Source organism: Nelusetta ayraudi, unplaced genomic scaffold, assembly GCF_046127955.1.
Source record: "Nelusetta ayraudi isolate G7.1 ecotype Tasmania unplaced genomic scaffold, CSIRO-AGI_Nayr_v1 ptg000221l, whole genome shotgun sequence".
Lineage (NCBI taxonomy): Eukaryota > Metazoa > Chordata > Actinopteri > Tetraodontiformes > Monacanthidae > Nelusetta > Nelusetta ayraudi.
The window spans coordinates 332,501-357,299 of NW_027466270.1; the positions used below are offsets into that span (position 1 = coordinate 332,501).

Sequence of the window (24,799 nt, forward strand, 5' to 3'; positions counted from 1 at the left end):
CACGGAGGCGCTATCAGTAAATGAATCTGTGTTTCCCGGCGTATCTGTAATATACTCCGCTCACAAGTGACACACTCAATAAAAAGGAAAAAAAAAAAAAAGAGAGAGAGAGAGCGAAATAAAGGGCTGGAAGTAGGTTGCCGCAGACGCTGCCGGCCCTGATAACCAATCTGTTAGAACAATATTGACGCGATATCGCTTTGCCAAGAAATATGCCGGCAATTGATTCTCAGCAAATTTATGAGGAATGTCAGCGTGCTGGGAGCTGAAAGCTTTTCTCTTTTTTTTTTCTTTCTTTCTTTCTTTCCACCCCCCCGCCCGCCTCTCTACCCCCCCGCCATCCCCTTCCTATTTTTCTTATTAACTCATGGAGCAACAGCTCGGTTCTGAGAATGCACGGAGGCTTTGTGAAGAGGTTGCAAACCCACCTTGCGGTGTTTTGTTTTGTTTTGTTTGTTTTTTTGTTTTTTTTTTTTACCGCGAGAAACGTCTAATAAGGAGCTTACGAGAGGTGCGGTGGCAGCGAAAGAAGAAGAAGAAGAAAGGAGTGCTGACACAGTCTTAACGATGGTGGCTGATTGATGGTTGGAAGGCATCAGTCACGCCAAGTCAAGGGCCTGACGGTGCAGCTGCGCATCTGGGCCCTTCGCGGGAATCTCGGGTATTTTGGTATTTTGGTATTTTGGGGGAGGCCTCATCTTCTGCCTCTTCTTCTTCTTCTTCTTCTTCTTCTTCTTCTTCTTCTGCGACTCTGTTTCGAAGGCGGCTAAAAGGTGTTTTGGAACCCCCCCCCCTCCTCGCCATCCCCTCCGCTCTCTCCTTTAATCACCTGATTACTCTAAGAGGGAGGGTGCGGAGAGAGGAATCCCGTCGGCCGGGGTGGGGGGGGGCCTTAATGACCACTTTTTAGCCCCCCCCCCCCTCGGTCTCACTCCGCCTCGTCTCAACATCTGGCCGGCGGGGCGAGCAGGCAGGGGAGTCGCCTGATTAGCGCCGCGCTCTCCTCTTCAATTCCACCCGCGTTTATTCACCTCTCGCTCGAACCCCACCCCCCTTGACCGCCGAAGGGTCTGGGCCGCTGCCTGGCTGCTCACACGGAGAATAGCAAGCAGCAGCGGCAGGCCGGGCGGCAGCTGTTCCTCCCCCCCCGCCCCCCTCAACCCCTCCCCCGCTCCTCCCACCACATCCTCGCGGCTCTGCCTCCTCATCCTATCAGGGCCTCCGCATCCCCGAAAGCGTCTCCGCGACACCTGACAGAGCAGATGGCGCTATGTGCCGCTCCCCCGCCCCACCTCCCGCCGACACCAGGAGACCCACCCGCACAGCTCATCGCCGAGAGCGGCCGTCACCCACGGAACACCTGCGCGCAGCTCCCGCCACCGGCGCTGGCGCCAGTGTCCGCGATATCGCCGTGCTTTTTTTTTTTTTCTCCCTCCGTCCGCCTCGCCCCAGAGGCCTCCTGTTTCTTTGATGTGCGAAGGAAGAAGGAGAAGAAAAAAAACCAAAAACAACTGTGAAGTTGGCGGGAAAGCCGAGGAGGAGCTGAGTCGCTGTCGATGGCGTGGTCGCGAGTGGCAGCCGCTTGTTATTCAGCACGTTTGACGGGAGCCGGGAATGTGAGAAGGGCTGGCGGGTGGCAGGAGCGAAAGAGGGGAGCGGATCCCAAAAAGGTGCATGTTGCTGTTGGGTTGTTTGTTACCCAGGGGGTTCGGCATGAGCACTTTTGGCAGGTGCTGAGCCGTTGTGATCTGCTAGTTTTTCGAAATCAGAAATCATCCTCAGCTTAAAAGTGGCGCTGCAAGAGCATGTTGCCTCTGATTGCTGCCGTGCCAAAGGCCCACTGTGAAACACTGGAGGGGTCCCAGCAGCATGAAATGGAGCGAACAGTGGAAAAAATACAAACATGTTTTCTTGTTATGTAAAGAAGCTTTAAATGAATCATTTCTTTTTCAGGTCATCTAGCTAATAATAGAGACTTGTATTTACATAAAGAACAGCTCAGATTACGTGGAGGCGGCTGAAACACTTCTACAATAGGCCACAAGGTGGCGTTTTGTGATTATTATTATTATTATTTTTTTTTTTTACCCTGTCATCGCAGCTGCGATGAGGAAAAAAAGTCACATCAAGTGCGGCGTCGGAAAACAGGAATTAACGCTAACTATGCAATTGCAATATATTTCCTCACCACTAGGTGCTGCTAAATCCTACACGCCGGGCCTTTTACGTCCTGTTTTACAGTTTTGAGTTTCAAAACAAGCAAGACTAGATTGAGACATCACTTTAAACCACAGTGATGCTTCCCATGTGTTAAATTGTGTGCACCTGCTTCGGGAACTTTGTTTCTCTGCATTGATTTCGCATTGATTTTGCTTCAGAAACCCACTCACAGAAGATCTCCCTTCGGCTGCCGGTAGTGTGAGAATACTGCCGAGTTTGCGTGACAATCACTTTGCACGACTTGCTTCACATCAAGCTCAGGAAACAGGCTGCGTCCTTTAGGGGCTTTACGTAGCTAACGATGCTAAAGACAAAAAAAAAAGGAAAAAAAAGCCCTAAACCCGCAGCCATCAGGTGACTCCTGCGGCTGCTTTGGGAGTAATCTCGGAGATCATTGCTCTCGCCAGCTCTTACCTCGAAAGGTCAAGCGCATATGTACATAAGAGGCGGGCAGATAAGAGGAGAGGAGTTCGACGGCAGATGGGGTCAGCGGAGGGGTGACCGAGTGCGTCCGCACGCATGTGGGTTTTTCTTTTCTTTTTTCTACCAGGGAACTGCATTATGGAGCTGACAGGAATAGCTGCGGACAGAGAGCCACTCTGGATGCTCGGCTGGTGGGTGGCAGAGGGGGAGCTCATGTATGATGCAGTGCTGCAATTTAGCCCGTAGGCTGCAGCACAAGACGACTTTCAAGGTCTGAGAGGAGGAGAAGTAAAAATACAAATAATACATGCCGGTGAGCACGCCGTGCTTTTCCTACCGGCATTTAGCAAACATAGCATCAATAAACCCAATCGTATACAATCGTGGTGTTGAGAGAGAGGGGGAGGGAGAGAGAGAGAGAGGGAGATATGGGGAGATAGAGAGAGGGGGAGAGAGAGAGAGGGGCAGAGAGGGAGAGGGGGAGAGAGAGAGAGAGGGGGAGAGAGAGAGAGAGAGGGGGAGAGAGAGAGATGGAGAGAGAGCGAGGGAGAGAGCGAGGGAGAGATGGAGAGAGAGAGAAAGAGAGAGAGAGAGAGAGAGAGATGAAGAGAGAGAGAGAGAAAGATGGAGAGATAGAGAGAGGGAGAGATAGAGAGAGAGAATGCAGGATGTGGCCGCCCTTCAGAATCCGGAGTGCAGTGCGGCAATGCCCAATTCGGCTACATGGTGGCGCCAGAGTCACGCGGAACAGCGCCCGCGCTCGGCGCCGCCAAGAGTGCGGCCAAGACTCCCTCTGCAAGTCGGCAGCGCGCGCGATCCCACACGGTAAACCACGCCGTGCACGGCGAAGTCGCGCTCGTCGCGAGCCCGGCAGTGGCAGAGGGGGATGATTAGAAAGTGCGCGTATATTTTTTATTATTATTATTGTTGTTATTATTTTTATTATTATTATTATTATTGTTATTATTGTTATTATTATTTTTTAACTTCGAAGGGGCGCCTTCACTGTGTGTAACGTGGGTGGAAGACGTTAGGTTTTTGGGGGGTGTGATGTCGACTTCTTCATCGTCAACCCCTCCTCAAAAATAAAATAAAATAAAAATGAAATAAAAATAATAATAAATGCGGGAAAAATCCCGGAGCTCGACAGCGGACGCCCCCCCCCTTCAACCTGACTGACATCACTGCGTCTGGCGATAAAGATAGCCCTGTATAGTACCTCCTCCTTTTTTTTTGGAAGCCGTGTGCGTGTGCGTGCGCGTGAAGGCAGCAGCAACAGCACTTAATCACAGCGCGCGGCGCAACCGAGGCGAGGAGGAGGAGGAGGCGGAGGCGGAGGCGGGACCGTCGGGCGTGAACGAACTAGTATCGGGGTGGAGCGGAGAGGCAGCAGCAGCAGCAGCAGTCAGTCAGTCAGTGTGCGGGACAAGGCGGAGGGAGGACGAGCTGCGCGTCGGACGCTCCCAGCTGCTTCTGCTCTTCTTCTTCTTCTTCTTCTCCATCTTTTTCTTCTTCTTCTTCTCCATCTTCTTCTTCTGCTTCTCCATCTCCTTCTTCTCTCGTCTTGATCCTCCTCCTCCTCCTCCTCCTCCTCTTCTTCCACGCTGGATCACCTGTTCGGCTCTCCGCCTCCGACCTCGAACCGGGTTCTCAGCTGCGGTCGTTTCTCTCGCATCCGTCGCCGGTGCCTCAAGTCGGAGATGTCCAAAAAAAAGAGCGGAGCCGGAGCCGGACAGCCGGGTGGAGCAGGAAGCCGCCGTGGGCACCAGCAGCAGCTGCAAGACGCGCCCGCCTCGTTTCACACCGGAGTCCGTAGAATGAAGACGGCTTGAATCGGGGTCGACTGAAAAAAATTTAAAAGAAAGAAGGGGAGGAAGAAGAAGAAAAAAAAAAATTAGTGAAATAATCAGGGCTAATAAATAAAATAACAAGAGCGCAAAGATGACGGTACCTTTGCTGAAGATCGGCGTCGTGCTCAGCACCATGGCGATGATCACCAACTGGATGTCGCAGACCCTCCCCTCTCTGGTCGGGCTCAACACCACCAGGCTGACGGCGGCACAGGGAGGGTATCCGGACCGGAGCACCGGAGTAAGTGCGCGGGTGTTTGTTTGTTTGGTTCCCCCCCCCTCTTTTTGTATTTTTCACTGCTGCTACTGCAAGCTGCTGTTGATGGTCCTGCTGCTGCTGGTGGGTCTTGAAAAAAAAAAATAAATAAAAAATAATAATAATGATAATAATAATAATTCTTAATTGTGTACCTCCCCTTTATTGAAATCAGCCGCTGCAGCTGAAACCCAAAACGTAGTGAGATGCAACATCTGTGCGCAAAAAAAGATAAATAATTCATTTTCTCTTCAAGTATTAATAATGATGAAGATTCAGATTGCGTGATGCGTTCCAAAGTGAAGACTTGGAGAGACATGAAAGGTGAACTCCCACTCTCCTCCTGCCCAGCCCTCCCCCTTTTCCTCTTTTTTTTTTTTTTTTTTGTTGCTCCAGCCTCCACTGGGGCCGATGATGGGAACATCCTGTCAATGAGTGGAAAGTTAATACTGCGCTCTTTAAAAAAAAAAAAAAAGAAAGAAAGAAAGGAAGGAAAAAAAAAATCCATCCTCTGCTATTTATAACCGCAACAGATCGTTGGGTAAAAATAAGATTTGATCTGATGTCAGCTTTTTTTTTTTTTTTTTTTTTTCCTTCCTTCCCTGTGTTAAGAACCTGCGGTGGGGTCCTTTAATGCTCCGTCCCTCTTCGCCGTGATGCTGTCAGGAAAACCAAGATGAAGCGATTCTTTGTCTGTCTTTAAGCTGCTGCTGCTGCTGCTGCTGGATTCAGTGTGTGTGTGTGTGTGTGTGTGTGTGTGTGTGTGTGCGTGCGTGTGTGTGCGTGCGCCAGGGTGACATTGTGAGCGTGCCGTCAGGTGGATATTGTGTGCCTTTGAATTTAGATTTGCGCGTCCGAAAGGCGAAGGGGACTCGCAAAGTGAAGTGCACACGAGCGGCTGATCAGATTCCGGATTCCGGATGGATTTTTGCAGCTTATGTGTGATTTTTTTTTTTTTTTTTCTTTCTGATGCCGATTATTCTCTGGTGGCGACTGCCTCAGCAGATCCGTTGGCGGGAAGCCGCTGACTGAGGGCATCTGCGATGGCTCCTCTCGGGGTTTTAAGGGAAGCCTGGTTCGCCCCTCGCTGATTGAACAAACGAGCTGTTTGTGTTGTAACGCCCCGCGCAGCAATATTGACCCGGCCATCAAGCAGGTTGGCAAAGTGGTCACGTGTCGGCCCTGCGAGCTCCCAGCGCCAAAAACCGCTGACTTGGGTCAGAGGCGCGATGCTTGTCTCCTCTCCCCGGCCGTCCACGTGGCGGGTGAATCCGACCCCCCCCCCCCCCCCCCCCATGGCCTTTTTATTTCATTACGATTCCTGACTCCCTCTGGTTCGAGCTCCTCCCACTCACCACCGCCCTCCCTGACTGTTGTCTCCAGGTGTTGCCGGCAAATCCAGAGGAGTCGTGGCAGGTGTACAGCTCGGCCCAGGATGGCGAGGGCAGGTGCGTGTGCACCGTGGTGGCGCCGCAGCAGTCCATGTGCTCGCGGGACGCCCGCACCAAACAACTGAGGCAGCTGCTGGAGAAGGTGAGCATTTGGGTTGGGTTGGGGGGGGGGAGTCACGCGCTTCAGTTCACACACACACACACACACACGCATGCAAGAAGCCCTCACCTCTCGGTGCCTCGGACCCGGGAGAGGAATCACGCTCTAATGAGCTCCCTTGAAACTCAACACGGAACCGTCGTCGTCAGTGTCGTCTCGCTGGTTGATGACGCAACTCGGCTCAATCCCAATAGAAGTGCACCACAGCATGAGGCATTAAGTGCTTTTGGAGTTTGGAGGAGAAATGAATCGTGAAAGGAGTCGTGTTGAATCTGCGGCACAACAGGCTCCGGAGGAAACAAATGTGGGAGCAGTTTGCAGTCGACACTTCCACCATGTGTCTGAGACCCCTGGCTGGCTGGCCCGGAGTCAGGGAGTGATTCAGCGGCAAAGAAAGAGAAAAAAAAAAAGAAAAAAAGGGCGAGCCGAGCCAAGACGGCATATTGAAAGTCTGCTGCCAGTCTTTTTTAGCCCCCCCCTCCCCGCCACCGCCACCGCCACCTCATTGCTAAGAACGCTCCTGGTGACGATGAGAAGACCGTCGACAACAACGCCTTTCCTCCCCACTCTTCGTCCCCTCAGGTCCAGAACATGACCCAGTCCATCCAGGTGCTGGACCAGAGGACCCAGAGGGACCTGCAGTATGTGGAGAAGATGGAGGTGCAGCTCCGCGGCCTGGAGACCAAGTTCAGGCAGGTGGAGGAGAACCACAAGCAGAACATCGCCAAGCAATACAAGGTACCTGGAGAACGCTCCTTCAGAACCGCCGAGTCGGCTCCCATCCCAAGCCCAGCCATGCACAAGCCCTCCCCCGCCCTGTTGTGTGTGTGTGTGTGCGTGCGTGTGTGTGTGTGTGTGTGTGTGCGTGCGTGCGTGTGTGTGTGTCCCCGCTGTGTTTGTCCAGCTCATGTCCACACTGCATGTAGAGACACAGAGGTCAAACAGTTTAACCAGTACCAAAGTACCAAATAATCAAGTCCATATTTTACCCAAACTGTTTGATCGTCTATGTGATAACAGTCATGATGCAGACAGATTGTATAAAATCAGATGGGGCACGCAATTTCTTCAGAATTCCGATTGATGGCCGCGTCAACGGGGTCGATTGTGTGTTTGCGAGACGACAACTCTGGCAAGACATGCATCATTTATTTATTAAAAGTCAACTTTTGGGGGCGGTTGACGTTCACTTTTAAGGTGCCCCGACGCATCAGCTGCAGGACAAATGCAAAAAAAAAAAAAGATTGGAAAAAAAACAAAAAATTATAATAAAATCCTCAGGCCCTGGCTCCAAACCAGGTGCAACAGCAGCAAGTCACACACTAACGTTGGCCGTTCCCTGTCGAGACAGACGGAGGTGCAGTGGCGAGGGGGGGGAAACTTATCCGACACTCTTAAAATGGCACGCAATCTAAAACAAGAGCGTGAAGTGTTTGCCGGAAAAAATGTGTTTCGTGTGGATACGGCCACGCACGGACGCAAGCCATCTCTTTGGTCAACAAGACAGAGAGAGAGAGTCGGGCAAGGTGCGCTGTCTTGGCGAAACACCCACTTCTTGGAGAAGGGTCAGTGTAGGCGACTGTGCTGAAAGACACTTTAGAGCGATTCAAAGTGATCTTTTTAACGCAACGTAGCACAGGCTCATCGTGGTGGACGACCACTTTCTTTTGGAGGAAACTTGTGGGGTGGGGAATCAGGCTCCGCCCCTCGGATCGCTGGGAGGAGCCGATCAGGAAGTCTGTTGACTGTCTGCAGTTGATCAAAGATTCTCTTCTATCCTTGGGAGAATTTTAATCAGGGGAATTGGTTTTCCAGCCAGAACACAACACCACAGGAAAGAAGTGAGGGAATATAAGGTGCAGAAAAGTATCAAAAAGTATCAAAATACAAAAACAATGGGTAAAATACAAACCCACTCCAGGCAGACCATTGTAATACAGGAGTGCCCATGCTTGGAAATGATAATATTGTTAATATATAGATAAATGAGATAAAATATTCCATTCTTTGACAAAGAAGCACGTCGCACCCGAGCATGTAGAACGGACACCAACCCACCTGATTGGCCGGTAGCAGCAGCAGCAGCAGCAGCAGCGGTAGCAGCAGCAGCAGCGAACGTGAGGAGTTTGACAAATTAGTCGACAGTTAAACTTAAATCATCCGAACTGCCGGGCGCATTATCGCCCTGTCGACGGCTCAATTGATGGATGAACTTCCGAAGTCTTTTTTTTGGCTTTAGTGGCGGAATGAAACAGAACCTAAATATCGTACGACGCCGGCAAACAGGCGAACACTTTGAATCACCCAGCAGTCGGAAGGCGACACTCTGCATCACCCGTGCACGCCCATTGAACTTCATTGCATCCGCCGCCGCCACCGCCGTGCATGCACCCCTGTGCGCCTGTGTTTGCGTGCGCGTCTGTTGCCGTGTGTGTGTGTGTGTGTGTGTGTGTGTGTGTGTGTGTGTTTGTGCGTCTGCTAGACAGGTTTAGCAAGCTGCGAGCCCCGTTGTCAACCACAGTTCTGTCGTCTTTCTTGCTTGCAGGGCTAAACTTTAAGACATGTAAAGAGAGCCGCAGGGAAGAAGAAGGCAGGTCAATTCCAGATGCCCCCCCTTCCCCCTCCCCCACCCCCTCCCCTCCCCCCCCTCTCCCCTCTCCCACCCCCACCCCCCGAACTGGGCAACAGTACTGAGAGCGTTCGGGCGTCAAAACACTTTAATTTACCTTTTTAGCACCATTTAAGACTAAGAGAACCCCACCCACCACCACCCGCCCACCCAACCAACCAACCAACCAACCCTCTCCCCCCCAAGCCAACCCACCACTGATCTCTTCCTGCATGTTAACTGCTGTCAGAGTTTTCCATCTAAAGCTTTTTTCAAGCCTAAATACAATTATTATTATTATTATTACTATTATTACTATTATTATTATTATTATTATTATTATTATTACTATCAATTGCTGTTATTCATTTTATTTTCCTTTTGGCTTTTGTCTATGCATATTTGGTTACTCAACAAGCTCTGCGTAAAACTACTAGACGTTTAAACAAAAAAAAAAGAAAAGAAAAAAAAGGAAAAAAAAAAAAAAATTCGAGACACTTTGTTGTGTGTGACATGTACGAGCATGTAACCCTTAATACGATGTTGCATTTTAAACGATGATGACCAATAAAGAGCTTTCCCAATTGTTGTCCGTGTACCGAGGGCTTGATTTTTTAATTTTTTCCACTTATTCATTCTCCTATTTTTTTTTTTTTTTTTTCTTTCATTTTTCTTTCTTAAAATTAACGTCTGGCCACTGCCGGGCTGACGGGAGTCTCCTGCTCTGCTGGCGAAACGTCGGTTTGTCTCACGCAGACACACACGTGCACACGACAGCACACAGGTCGCACGCAACACGCGAAACACTCGCAAGGGGGAGTAAAAAAAAATGTCGGCGGTGGAGAGGAGGGGGGGCGGGGTGGGGGGGGGGGGGGTGTCGATGTCAGTGGAGAGGCAGGGCTAGCGCTAGAGTAGCCAGGCTCAGACAGGTGTTTGTTTTCTTTTCTTCCCACCTTCCCATTCCCCCTCTTTTATTTTCCTTCCCTTTGGACAGTCTCTCTCTCTCTCTCTCTCTCTCTCTTGTTTTTTTTTGTTAATCTTTCTTTTTTTCACCCCTTTCTCGCGCATGACACTCAACCGAGCTTATTCTAATCCTTCCAGGCCATAAAAGCGAAAATGGAGGAGCTTAGGCCGTTGATACCGGTGTTGGAGGAGTACAAGGCCGATGCCAAATTGGTATTGCAGTTTAAGGAGGAGGTCCAGAATCTGACGTCAGTTCTAAGCGAACTTCAGGAGGAGATGGGGGCCTATGACTACGAGGAGCTGCACAGCAGAGTGTCAAATCTTGAGGAGAGACTCCGAGCGTGCATGCAAAAATTAGGTAGGCCACCGGGGAGAGCCGACGGCAACACAGACACGTGCACGCACACTCCTTCACCCCTCCACACCAGCACCAGCACCCCCACCCCCCACCACGCCAACCAAGCGCGCCGGGCCAGGCAGACGTGCGCAGGCAACACTCACGTGACTCACAGGCGCGACGGGAACGCCGTGCGCGGCTGTGAGAACAACTCACGACACGCACACACACACACACACACACACACACACACACACACACACACACACACACACACACACGGATACATGCTCACGCTCACGACACACACATTTTCCATTTTGCACACGCCTTTGCCGGACTTTACTGTTTTGCACCGTGTTGTCACACTTGGAATGAGATGTTCTGCACTTGAGGGTCCTTTCATGTTCTTCCTCTGTCAATCATTCACGTGCGCTGGATGTTTTAAAGGCCCCGGTGCTGTCAGATTCAGGAAGCAACCGCTCAACATGAGTGTGTATTTCAAGCCAATGACACACATAAATGCACATAGATTTTTGGATATGTCAACAGATGGATTTGAATGTCACCCACTGGGCTTTTAACCGATGAAAACCTCAGGTGTTCTGGGATATTGTTGAGATTCTGCATCACAGGCTGCATCTTCACCAAGCACACGCCTGTAAACGAAGAAATGAAAGAGCGATATCGATATCTTTTCGCACCGATTATCAAAACAGCTGCTGGAAGACACACACAGAGAGTGAATTCATTTCTCTTTTTTTTTTTTCCTTGACGCAAAAATCAGCCAAATTGAACAAGGTTGAACAACGCTAAAATCTAGCCTCGACTGTAACGATGTTGCCGCAGTTTGGGACACTTCAAGGATCGAAACGAAAAAAAAAAAAAACGGCGAGCGTCGCCTCCTTGTTGCTCTGACAACGCTCAGTTTTCCGTTCATCCCGCGCTGCTGATCCGAAGACGAGGCAACGACCCAAAAATCCAAATCTTCACGCCCCCCCGCCCCCCCAGCTCCCCCCCCCTTTCGCAAATTCAGACTTCTTTGTCAAAATCCGCGGCGGCCTGCGCTCGACAGGTGCAAATGGGCTCCGTTAGGGCCGCGCACGTCGGGGGAGAGGAGCCGCCGACGGTCCCTGCTTTTAGCCGCGCCACGTCTCTTCACGCCTCCCTCGCGGTGCTAATAGATTCAAACCTCCGCCTTCAGCCGCCCAGGCTGCTGTTCTCCATTAAGAGAGCCGTGATTTGGCATCAAACTCCAAACGGAGGGTCGCGGCGCCGCTTCTCCTGCCTTTATTTTGTCCTTAACTGGGGCGTAAAAAAAAAAAAAAAGCCTACATACTTGCAGGCAGCACCGCAATCATGAAATCTGAAGGCAGGGGCGGCTCCTGCGTGCCCTGGTCGGCCAGCGGGGGAGGAGCACCCGCAGGGCGCGGCGATCAGACCAGGCGCCATAGAGACGAGGTCACCCGGCTTCTCATCCACAGGCGGCTGCACACTCGCGACTGAAAGTAGTGGGGGGGGGGATAAAAGGTCAGCCGGCCGATTTGCATGAGCAGATCAGAGGCGGGGTAGTGGGAAAAGAAACGGGAAAGGCGGGAGCTGGCGGTGCGGTCACTCCTCAGCAGCGTTGCGGCAAAGAGGGAGGCGAGGCGGGCAGCGGGTCAGCCGCAGCGGGAGTCCGGCGAAACGCTCGTTACGCCGACGGCGTTGGGCTGGAAAGCTGACAGGGGAGGACTGGATGCAGGAAAGATTGCAGGGGGGAAATGAACGGGTGCTTCCGCCTCCGTTTGAAGCCGCCGTCTGTGCGGGAAGTGACCGTTCATTAAGCGTGGGCGACGAACCGAAAAGAAAGTCCTCCGTTGGTCTTGTTGTTTGTTAACCTTTCTTTAACGGGACATTAAACTACCGGGGGATTTGCAAATTGGCTTGAGGGAACCAGCGGCAGCCCATGAGAAAAGCCAAATAAAACCATGTGCCACTTAAGATGTAAATATCACAGCCACAAGGCATCATAGAGTCTGCCTTATCAGCCAATCAGAGCGGCTTAAACCAGCGTCCTTGGTGTCATCCCCTTAAAGTCCAACCAACAAGTGATTCTTTTCCTCTTGGAATAGCGCCTAATCTTCCCGCACTTCCCCCGTACTTGCACCGCGTCTGCTCGGCCCTTCCGGCACCTCGGTCTGGATTATGGCGCGTCACCAGAGCAGCACGGGCGCGAACGAGCCACCGGCGTGGACACGGCGTGCGAGGATGCATGGGCGGCGATGGCGATGGCGATGGCGAATTGGCGAGGAAAAAAAAAAAAAGCCACTGGGAGAGCGAGGCGGGCGGGGTCCCCACGGCGCTGTCCTTCAAGCTGCATTGTGTGGGCAGAGCAGCCCCGGAGGCTGCTGGGGACGCAGCGGCCATCGATCAGCGGCGGACGCGCCGGCGTGCCGGGCAGTAATCAAATAAATACATCACCCTCGTGTCACGCCACCGCCACGCCGAGGCACGGGGCGCCGCCGGCAAATCCAGTTCCCACTCTAGTAAACGCTGAGGAATGACAGCCGGGACGTCACGCCGGGGCTGTGAACCCTCTGCCCCCCCCCCCCCACACTCCTCCTTAGCCGCCCCCCCCGCCTGCCCGGCCGCTCCACCTTTCATCTCTCAGAAATTAGATTACAAGAATCAATACGTCTCCAACCTGTTTGTTTTAACGCCACCGCCTCTCGTCTTTATTAAGATGGATTTGGCTCGAAATGCAGCATTTTCTTTTTCTCTTTCAGTCCTGCAAACTTACCCTGGGTCCGCCTGGTTGGTTTTACAACCTTTGGAATTTTAACTGGGATGAACCCATTCCCTGAAGTCTGTTTCAGCTTACGCCGTCGCCTCATAACGTGACAAGGCATTTGCATTATGTAGTGGAGAACGACGTACAGGCCTGGTCTCACCCGACTCATGAGATTCATGACTGATTCTCGCTGTTACCGCTGAATAATGGCAGAGAGGAACGGCGGTGTTTGGCTGTAGATCATGTCTGTGTTGAGTCAGTCGCCAAGCTGCGCTGAAGTGAAGTGCGCCTCTTTGGGTTGGCGAGCTCGAGGACGGCAAGGGGTGCTCCAACTAGTCAATCAAAGGGCTGGAAAAAGTGCGCTGGACGGATTAGCTAGCGTCGATTCAGAGTTGCTAGTTAACCCGAGCCGCAGTCCACAGCCTTTTGGCTGTAGGAGGCACATAATGAAAGTATAGCGTGTTTGTGTTCAATCAGAATTATTTGGTTTGGGGGGATTTGAAAAATGTGAACTTCATGACAAAGCACGTCGCCACCGTGATTGCACGAAAGGAAATGGACAAGTGGAACATTTTAAGGACGAGGTACAACAGAAAATTCGATAACTGCAAACGAAAAATTCTAACACAAGCGAAAACCCTGTTGAAATGGTCCCTTTGGAAGCGTCTATCCAGAGTCATGCTCAATCAAAGTCCAAACGTTCAAGGGTAAAAGCTGATTTTTATTTATTTAAAAAAAAAAAAAACATGTCGGCCTGAGTTCCCATTAGGTTTGCCATTTGCTCCGCTCTCCGTCTCTGCCTGAGCAAATCCAGGCCAACAGGGGATTTGGGCCCCGTGTGCGTCTCCAGAAGGCCCATCCATCAGTGGTCTCCTCGGTAGCCGGCGACGGTAGTGCCATCTAAAGATAGAGGCCTGATTAGAGAAAATAAATAAATAAAGACATTGCTGTTGTATTACCGCCGCCTCTAATCCCACTGTCGGTTACGTAAGGGATTCAGCACCCACTGGCGGTAGTGGCTGCTGCTCATGTGACCGCGCATTTGTCTCTCGGCCGGCGCCAAGGTGTGATGCCCACACGTATTCATGGGGACAACATATGCTGCACGTTCAGGCACGTACACACAGCCATTTCTCTGAACGAGATGCGGAGATAGAGTAGGAGAGAGAGAGCGCAGATTACACAAGCAATAATCTCACTAAAGTGAAATCGAAATTTGAGATTAATACGATGGAGGGGAAAAATAAAAGACGTATGTGACAGAGTGTTCACAGAAGCCAGCAGTCCAGGGAGAGAGAGAGCTGTCAATCGACATTCAAATCATCTCTGGTTTCAGCCAAGTCGTTTCTAATGTGGCGCGCCAGATGGACCTTTGCGAAATCCTCAGGATTTATCACACAATTAACTCTGGCGAAGAGCCAAGATGTTGTTTGTAAAGAAAAGGCAAAAGCTGAAACGTGATCGGAGGTGAATCTTCTGGACGTCCCATTCAAGCGTGGACCAATCGGCTTCTCTGCTACTAGTTTAACAAAGCTTGAAGCTTCCTCTAAATGATGGTTGATACTCGCCCAGTGCGCAGTGCAAAGCTTTTCAGCTTTCCATCCCAGGGACGATCTACGGGAGGCCGGCAAGATGCACGACTTTGATTTCACAGTTGAAATATCGGTGATTAATCTGCCATGCGAGGCCATCAAACTTCTTTAATGGGACACGATTAAGTGATCCAACCCGCCCAATTAAAAAATGTCTTGCTGAGGCGTCACTTGAAGAAAGTTCCAGGCTGTTGTAGTGCTGTGATAACATCCAGTTTCTCATTTCGGGCGGCGGCCATCACAAGGAACATGAAACCCGTCCGACTCCCTGTCAGCGGTACTCTTGTTGAATTGGCATTTGCACCTCAGACAACGCTAATTAACACTTGGACGGCTCCCAGGCAGCACACGGGAGCAGCCGCCCCACAGCCCCGTCCCCCCGTCCCCCCCGTCCCCCATCCTTCTTCTTCCCACACGTCCACAAAGACGGAGTGAAACGGGCATTAGCATGTGCGAACATGTGCGAATAATAAGCACCTCTAGCGCCGAGGAGAAAGGCCTGGATGTAGGGAGACAGCCGGGCACCCACTCCCTCGTCCTTCAGGCAAAGTCCTTTGGATTTCAAGTAAATGGAAGCAAATCTCTCGTCACACATCTCTGAACAAGTCTTAAGACCGTAAAGGGTATTGCTACGGATGTTCGACATCTCGCTGCTTTTCCCTTTCAGCGTGCGGCAAGCTGACAGGCATCAGCGATCCCATCACCATCAAGACGTCGGGATCCAGGTTCGGCTCCTGGATGACGGATCCTCTGGCGCCTGAGGGAGACACACGGGTACGTATCACACTGTGGGTCCGCTTGAACGCATGGCCGTCCTCTCCTAATGCCGTACCGAATCCGTCATTCATTTTGAACCCACGTGAGCAAACATTTAACGTACGATATCGAAACTTCAAGGTGCACACCCAATCTCTCCTGATTCTACTGTTTGGTCAATAACTACCTCACTTCACAAACAAAGCCCCAAACGTACCTTTGAACTCTGTCCAGAGAGCAGACTTTTCATTCATGCGAGTGCGACACCACGGCGTGTTCATTGACAGGTTTAAGAACGGGCTTTAGTCTCCGGCATGAATCGTAAAACGGAGCGAGCTGGTGAATCGATAGGCAGGCGCTGGTTGCTGGAAGCATCAGAAGGTGCCCAGTCATTGTCTAATCTACTCCGAGAGCCGCTGTAATCAATGTCGCTATACCAGAGGATTAAAAGGCTACTCACCGAGACACATCAAGAAAGAATTCCTCCGGCAACATTGATGTTTTCCTCCAAAGGTCCGGTCATCATTTTACCGCCTTTCAGCTTTGTGCTTTGTGCTTTGGTTTTGTGCCAAACAGCGGGTGAGTTGTTGAGTTTCTGAAGACCAAAGAGAGCCTCTGACCATCAGACTCCGAATAAATGCAGATCCTGCTGCGCGCCTGCGCCAATCGGAAGCAGTTTGTCAAATTAATATTGAACGTTAAAAGTGTTTCTACACAGTTTTATGTGTTCCCAAGGGCACACCCCTATTAGTCCCGTTTAAAGACAGTCTCAACAGGGTTAGTTAAGCATTTGTGTTTGCACTTACTCGCGGACATAGCCAGAGCGCGTTACTTTCCTTTGTCGACTTTTTTGCAATGGCAAATTACAAGGAGTTGGTAAAAAACATTAACAACACATTGACCAGACATAAGACAAACTCACACAATGATGTATCGTGCTTGTTAGCTAGCTAGCAAAGCCCTTGTTTGACAATCTCGGCTAGGTTTGGATGACTTTAGCTGTGAAGTGACTGACACTGGTTTCTGTATTAGCTGGCTAGTATACATTCATGGTCTAGTAGATACGAGTGATAGCGAGCACGTTGACGTTTTTGAATTTTGCTAAATTACAGGTATGTAAACTACAAAAAGGACAGTGCATTTGGCACAGTCAAAGTGAACATAAAAAACATCCAGTGTTTCGTACAGAATATCAAAATGTCATTGGGAACACACGCCCGCAGCTGACAGCTTTGCTTTCCAGGAAAACATTCTCTCATTCACCGTTGGCTCATTGTTCAAATTTGTGACTTCAACCTGCGCAGAGCGCTTCAATTTCATCCCCGTCGGTAACAACCATCCACTTGATGGCTGGAGCAGATGGCGCGCCGATAATGAAAGTAATCGTTAGCTGTGTTCCTCGCAATATTTAACGCGCGCACATTGGATGGAACGATTACGATCACGCCGGCAGTAAACCTTTAATGCTGATGCCTCCCCTCCTCCCGCTCGCCTCTTTTGCATCGAGAGATAGCAACTTCCAAAGAGGCTGCGGCGCAAATAAATTTTCCAGCACTAAAGCAAAATTTGCTGCGCAGGTGAAGGTCAACACGCTCTGTGAAATCTAATAGTCCCTGTTAATTGATCTCCTGCCTTTTAGCAGCTGATTGCATCTGATCCTTGATTGTGAGGGGATGGGATTCTGTTTGTTCTCAAGCGGCTCCATAAAAAAAAAAGGGGGGGGCCGGCTTTTGTTACTGGAGCACATTAAAACGAAACGCCAAGGATAAATCTATACGGCGTTAACGGGAAGCTAAGAGAGAACTGGAGATAAAGCAAAGTTTATTTGTCAGGTCGAGCTTAGAGGCGCTCTCTGTTTCGCCGGCTTTATGAGAAACATTAATAAGAGGCGGAACTCTCAATGTCACCTGAGAGGGGAGCAAAAAAAAAGAAAAAAAGCGATGCGAGATGGAGGGGACACAGTTTGTTCTGTGTGCAAGTTTTCTCTCTGAACCCTAATTGATGACAACAAAGGTTAGCGTTGTGTGCAAGTTTTGCCTCAGCGGGAAAGGTGAGCAGACCGCTGACTAAGAAGGTATTTAGCATACGGTGAAGCCTCCTCTTTTTTTTGTAGAACCTAATACATTTTGAACGGGAGACACGAAAGATTCAATGAGGGGCGGGGGGTAGTGGGGGAGCCGGACAGAGAAGAGGTGGAGTGAATGTAATTGACAGGGGCAGAGTGGTCGGCGTTGCTCCGTTTCATCTCACATTTCCTTTTTTTTTTTTCCCCCCCTTTGACTTAAAGACCTTTCTTCTTGATATAAATCAGCTTTTACTGCATCGCAGTGGTGCCTGGCAGCAGGTGGAGGGAGAAGAGGCTTCAGGTGGCGCGTTCCCGTCGAGACCGAGGAAGCGTTTGAGCCTCCTGGCAGCTCCAGAATAACAATAATAATAACAAAAAAAAAAAAAGAACCTCCCCTCTGTTTGCCGCAGCGGGGGTCAGCAGGAAGTTGTGCCCGGGCAGCTGAGACAGGCCTTTCATGTGGAGCGATGAGCGTCAGAGCTGCGGGGTCCTCGCTCACCCCGACATCCGCCCCCTTCGCCGTCCCTCCAGAGTGGGTTTCCGTACCGGAGCTGCCTGATCGCAGCTTTGCTCCGGCGGAAGTCGTAGCGCTTAGCTTAAAGTTCCAGTGTGTAAAAATCGGCTTGATTTATTATTTGTGTACCCGCAGTACAATGAAAGTAATTTTGTTTTCCTACCCTTAGAACGGTTCTCATATATGTGAGAATACATGTGAGTAAGAGTGTACACAGTGCAAGAGTCTTACCGACAATTTTTAAGGAAGCCTACCTGACAGTGGCTAAATATGAAACGTGCTGTCTGGTGGGACCGTCCTTCAATAGTGGGCTTCCTTAAAAATGTCACTGACTGGACTTTGATTGGAATTGATTGCGATGCAGGTTAACTGTCTGTGTTTTTTAATCCGTTGGCCCTCTGTTGACACCTCAGGTCTGGTACATGGACGGCTACCACAACAACCGCTTCGTGCGGGAGTACAGGTCCCTGCAGGACTTCATGACGTCGGACAACTTCACCTCGCACCGCCTGCCCCACCCGTGGTCCGGAACGGGCCAGGTGGTCTACAACGGCTCCATCTACTTCAACAAGTTCCAGAGCCACGTGATCATCAAGTTCGACTTCCGCACCTCCTCCATCAGCAAGTCCCGGCAGCTGGACTACGCCGGCTTCAACAACGCCTACCACTACGCCTGGGGCGGCCACTCGGACATCGACCTGATGGTGGACGAGGGGGGCCTGTGGGCGGTCTACGCCACCAACCAGAACGCGGGCAACATCGTGCTCAGCAAGCTGAACCCCAACACCCTGCAGATCGTTAAGAGCTGGACCACCAACTTCCCCAAGCGGAGCGCCGGCGAGTCCTTCATGATCTGCGGCACGCTGTACGTGACCAACGGCTACTCGGGAGGCACCAAGGTCTACTACTCGTACTCCACCAACTCCTCCACGTACGAGTACATCGACATTGCCCTGCAGAACAAGTACTCGCACATCTCCATGCTGGACTACAACCCGCGCGACCGCGCGCTCTACGCCTGGAACAATGGCCACCAGGTCCTGTACAACGTCACGCTGTTCCACGTTATCCGCTCGGAGGAACTGTAACCAGCGGAAAAACCGGGAGGGGGTCACGCGCCTGCAACGATACGTATCGTCGGCATAGAGATCGCTACTATATCTGAGAAAGGAAAAAGTATATATATATATATATATATATCCACGAAGGAGATAAACTCTACGGCAAAGATCATTTATAATAACTACAGAAAACTTTTATGGAGAGACTGTATTATCCAGCACATGCAAACGTGGATTGAATGTGCATATTATACACAGGAAGTTAAAAAAAAAAAAAAAAAAAACTTATTTTGAAGAGTTTCATTCCAAAAATGTGACATTTCTTTTTTTTTTGTTGCAGAAAAAAATAATATCATTACGTTTTATCATTCTTACAACAGGTAATTGTTAGAAGAGCAGCACTGTTTTGTAAATAAAGGTCAGACGATGACATCCAACTCTAATAGTTACCGCTCGTAGATTTATTTTGATAACCAGCATTCTTTAATTTTTTTTTTCCTTCTAAATTTTGGACTGAAACTCTTTCACTGTTGAACATGATTGTACAAGTAGACTCATAGAAAAAAAGAAACATATAAAAGACATAACAACAACAGATGCCAAAAAAAGAAGAAATAATCATGCCTTCTTTTTTTTTTTTTTTTTTTTACACACCTGGTGGAGCTCATTCTTCTGGCGGAAACCATACCAGCTGAACTTCTCTCTCGGTAGACGGCGGCGGCGGGGGGGAATGGGGGGTCAGAGACTCGGAGAGAAAAGACTAGCTAGACCCCGCCCTCCCTGAATCCCGACCACCGATTGGACAGACATTGGACAGAGGTCGGTGGGGGATTGGGATCGGGGGGGGGAGGTACGGGGGTCCCGTCAGCTCGGAGGACTCACACGAAAGGAAGCGGGAAAAAAAAATAAATAACGAAAACGGGTGCGGCCCTGTCGTGTCGTCCGTACCGATCACCGTAGCAAATCCCAAAATAAAAGTCTGTAGAGAAACAATAACGACATCCACGAGAACAAAAAAAAAAAGAAACAAACAAAACAAAACAAAACAAAACAACAAAAAAAAAAAATCGACCCCGAAGGCACTGACTGTTGACAGCGCTGTTGTTTGAGATGATTTCCCCTTGTGTTAGTGACTCTGTGTGGAAAAAAAAAAAAATAAGGCTTTCTTTGCATGAGTGTTTTCTATCACTCCAGTCCGCTCTTCTGAATGTCTTTCTGCTTTCTGACGCTATAGAAAAAATATGGGATGGGTGGGGATGGGGGGGGGCACGGTGGAATACCTCCAGGATCTGAGAAAAAAAGACGTTTCCTTTCATCCTGCCTCGTTGTGTCGGGTTTCCGTTTCGTTTGGTTTATTTATTTTTTTTAAATCTCCCTTCGTCGTTTATCGCAGCCATTTTACTTTTCGAAACGTCCTCGTGTCTGTTGTTGTTGTTGTTGTTGTTGTTGTTGTTGTCGGCAGATTTTTTTTCTTTCTTCTTCTTTCTTCTTTTCTTGCCTCTCTGTGTTCTGCGTTTGTTTTGGACCATGTGGGAGGAATCTATCTAGCTCAAATCTCTGCGATGGAAAAAGAAAAAAGAAAAAAAGGAGTAGTCACAAACAGAATGTATCATGCATCGTATCCCAGGGAACCTGGTCGGTCGCGTCTTCGATTCACATCAGGCGGTTCTATGTCGGGGTTCTGTCCCATGTCTTTGTTGGTTCATTTATTTATTTATTTATCTATTTATTTTTTCGCACCACCGCTAGTAAAAGATTAACGGCATTTTAAATGTATAACCCTCGCTGGGGGCGGGGGGGTGGGGGGGTGGGACAAAAGCTTTTCACTCTTTTTGCTCTTTGCTGGACATGTGTTGTATCTGAGATGAGATAGTTAATGAGTCGTGTCAATAAATTAAATAAAAAAAAAAAAAAAAAAAAAAAACAACAAAGAAATCTGAAATGGGTTTTTGTCGGACGATTATCGGTTCCAAAGCTGCCTGCAACCGAGTGATGGTTTTTTTTTGGTTCTTCGTGCCCAAACCGCCGCTGCAGCACAAGAGCTAATGTTGCTAATAGGCTAGGTTGGTCGCCGGGCACGCAGCCGCTTCCTGTTTTCCTCTGTTTGTTCTGAAGGTAGCTCGCAGGCGTCGCCTCCTGGATTTGCCTCGGAAACGGGAAAAACCTCTGGGAAGAAATTTTATTTTCCGAAGAAAAAAAAAAAAATAAAGACTGATTGAAAAGGGTTTCCTGTCAGAAGTCGACACGGTGGACGGACGAGGGCTCAGATTTGGACCCTCAGCAATCCAGCCGCAGTGCAGGGTAACTGAGTCACGGGGGGGGGGGGGGGGGGGGGGGCTTCCTCATCACTCCGTATTCACTCCACCAGCATCTGGCGGTGTTAAAGGATTTTTAAAGAAGGAATACCGCCCCCCCCCTCCCCCTCGCCGCTTCCTTCACTTGAGATGTGCTGCGTGACATCCCTCCCCCCCCTCGCCCCCCCACTCTGCCCGCCGTCCTCCATCCATCCAGCAAGGCTGTCTTTCCCGCTCTTTGTTGCTCCCACTCCCTCGCCGCCTCTTACTCCTCTGATGTTTCAATCGATGAATAAATGATTGCTTCTATTTTCACTCTGCGCCCGGCCAGTGCATGCTGCCTTTGCTCCGTACCCGGAAGGGGTTTTTGAGAGAATTTATTTATTTTTTGGCAGGGGGGTGTTGGGGGGCGGGGGGGGGGGAGAGACAGAAAAAGAGGCGAAGGATTGCGAAACGCACTTCTTGGCGCAGGGTGTTTTGTTGCCGCGTAGCTCGCCGTCAGCCGGGCTGTCAGTCAGCTGAATACATTTGCATATTTAGGTGTTTTTTTTTTTGTTTTTTGTTCTCATGCGCCGAGAGACCTAGTAGTATTCCCCGTAGTCTCACTTCCCCCGTAGCGAGCAATATGCCCGTTAAAATGACAGTTGCGTTTCATTTCATCATCGACGCTCTCCCCTTTCGCACTTCACTTATAGCTAGCCTCGTTACGCCAGCCGCCCTCCGCACATCGTGTCTGGCCCGCCGCAGTAGCGCTCGGAGCAAAGAGGACGTGCGGAATGAGAGGTTTAACCTCAGTCGGGCCAAGGTGCCCCGTCTCCCCCCCACCACCACCACCACCACCACCCCCGCCCGGGGGACAAAACCACTTATCAGCGGTACAGTACATCGGCTGGTGCGGACGTGAGTACAGGAGAGGTGTGGGGGGGTAGGGGAGGTGTGTGTGTGTGTGTGTGTGTGGAGGGGAAGGTGGGGGGGGGTTATTATCATGCAGTCCAACTGGACATTTCTCGATGCTAACGTAGGCACTATTACCACTAACGCGTCATGACTGTCTTTCTAGCGACTCTCCCAGTCCTTGGAAATGTCTGTCTGTCTGTCAGTCTGTCAGTCTGTCTGTCTGGCACCGAATCACATGATTTACTTTGTACTGTCGTACACTTAATGGGCCGTGCCTCCACATTTGGACACGACTCTGTCCACATTGAGTACCGATTGAGTGTTTTGCACGTGGTGGAAGCGTTCACGTTGGCTAGCCGCTACTTCTTCTCTGTCTTCTTACTTACTAGAACTCATATTCTCCGGTTGCAAGAGTTTATACAATAGCAGTAGCAAACACGCAATACAGGAACACAAAAAAATGCTGCCGTCACTGTAAGTCAGCTAGCATGCTAACATCAACGACGCAGCTTTTGGCCGTGGCAAACTCAATTTTAAGCAGTTTACAGCTTATGGCACACTAACACTCTCTGTCTGAATGCATTCGACTCGTAGACTTGCCTGCTCAAAATATCTAGTCTCTCGTATATAAGTATGCAATTTGTGCCGCACCTGTCAGTCTGAGATTGACTGACTCACGTACTGCCTGCCAAACGCCTTCCAGCTCGGCGTGACTAATTGTTATGGCTGTCTCAAGAAGAGCAATACATCACGAATCGTGGTTGCAAAGCTGAGGGACGTTTATTGCAAACGTGAAATGAAAATTTAAAACAACGTAAACCATTATTAAAAAAAACAACAAAACAACGACAAGAGCAACAAAAGCAAACTGCTCCATTGGCGCTGTGGGATTGGGCTCTCATTACGCCGCTTCTAAGCAGCTTCATTAGAGGCTCATCATCCGCAAGTCATTCGTCAGCGCCCCGGCCATCAGCCTCCATAACCTTTTGATACGTTTCATGCAAATGCGCTCACACTATATTAATGTCATTTGCATAAATTATACGCACTCAGACGGTCGTGGCTTTTAGATTCCTTGAAGTCGGTAAAAGTCGTCTCGGCGAGCCGTCGTCTCTGAGCAGCGTCTCTTCAGCGCCCGGCGGGGGGGTTTGTTGTCCTGTGATTTGTATCAGAAGGAGTTGGAACCCATTTGCATCATGTGATTGTGATAGATAGATAGACAGATAGATAGATAGAGAGATAGATCCAACGTGCCTGCTGAAAAATGTGTTTTTTTCTTGTTTTCCGAAAACGTTGAAATATGACTTACGCAGCTATGCCATGAGGCTAACGATATGCAAATGCAGTAATATTTGTTTTGCTCCCAACAAGGTCCCCATCAATGCGCTACGTCTCTCGCAGCAGGCTTTAAGGCTTTTCACATTTCAAATGTTTCTGTGCAGATCCCTTTCACTCCTGCCAAGAGAGGAGGAGCAGTGCAAAACATTCCTAGAGAGGCTTTGCCCTTCACTCAGAAGAAAACCTGGAGCTCTGTCAGCGTGGTACGGAAGAGGACGCTTTCCTTTTCAAGAGCGGTCGCTTTATGCATGGATTTGTTGCGCTCCCCCCCCCCCCCCCCCCTTCCTATTGTGACTCCACCAGATCCACTCGCACCAGATTGTAGTTTGGCAGAAGAGGGGGAACAAAAAACAAAAACCCTGAAAAGAGCCCAGACTGTGTGTTTTCATTGGAGCAGAGCGCAATCTCTGAGCTATTACAAGCCCGTGTAATGAGCTGAAATGAGAGCCAATTGTAAATCAATAGAATTACAAGGAAATGCGGGACAGGGCGCTAGTCGGAACAACAGCAACAACAACAACAACGACAACGACGATGAAAAAAGAACAAAACAATTCATTTTAATTACGGCGCACACGACAAAAAGACAAAGTAGGCGCTATCGCTCCGGCAAGTGTTGCTTTAATGGCTTTATTTACAATGCTGCGCTGTCTGCGACGGGCCTCGTCGCAATCAGCCATCAAACAAAGCACTAATCTTTGCCGCGGTGGCGCCGGCAGAGACACGCACGCGGCCCGTGTGTGCGCCGCGTACAGAGTGAGCGGCCCCACCACAGCCAAATTCACGGTCCGGTGGCTCGAGGCTTTATTGGCTCGCGGCTCCTTTTAATTTAACGTTGCTGCTCTCACGCTGCTTCACACTTCCTACCTCTGTCCTCTTGAAACTACCCCTCACAAAAGGAGCTCATCTCAACACATTGTTTTTTTTTTTATACGGCAGATTTTCACACTTAGGTTTGTTTTATCGCCCTGCATGTAAAAAAAGAAGAAGAAGAAGAAGAAAAAAAGTCTCTAATATTTGCTTTGGCGGACCGAAACGTCAGTTGCTGGAGGTACGTTGTTGGACAAGGAGATGAAAAAGTAGTAAAACAAAGGTCTGACTTGTTAAGAGCTGATTGGCTGACACGCCGACACAACCTGAGGCAGACGTCAGGTCTGTTCCTGCGGCCGTACTTTGAACCTGCGGAGCCAGCCGACCACTAATGAGCCAAGCGCCGCATGTATTTTCACCTGCAAACATAGGTCTGTGTTTAGATTCTGCTGTGTTTGTATGGAACATATAGTATATGATGTACCTTTGTT

General features: G+C 49.8%; 1 protein-coding gene across 3 annotated transcripts in view; it reads left to right on the plus strand.

The window, feature by feature from the left end:
• Positions 1-19,274, plus strand: part of olfm1b (olfactomedin 1b) — a 24,795-nt gene extending 5,521 nt beyond the window's left edge. For 2 of the 3 annotated variants that reach the window (XM_076016280.1, XM_076016278.1), the window contains 5 exons: positions 6,133-6,282; positions 6,883-7,038; positions 10,010-10,229; positions 15,241-15,347; positions 18,322-19,274. In XM_076016280.1, the coding sequence (XP_075872395.1) occupies positions 6,232-6,282; positions 6,883-7,038; positions 10,010-10,229; positions 15,241-15,347; positions 18,322-18,996 (1,209 nt within the window). In that variant the 5' untranslated portion in view covers positions 6,133-6,231 and the 3' untranslated portion in view covers positions 18,997-19,274. Of the gene's footprint in view, positions 1-3,966; positions 4,735-6,132; positions 6,283-6,882; positions 7,039-10,009; positions 10,230-15,240; positions 15,348-18,321 lie in introns of those variants that run through there. The other variant, XM_076016277.1, reaches the window with a different exon arrangement.
• Positions 19,275-24,799: the final 5,525 nt, after the last annotated feature.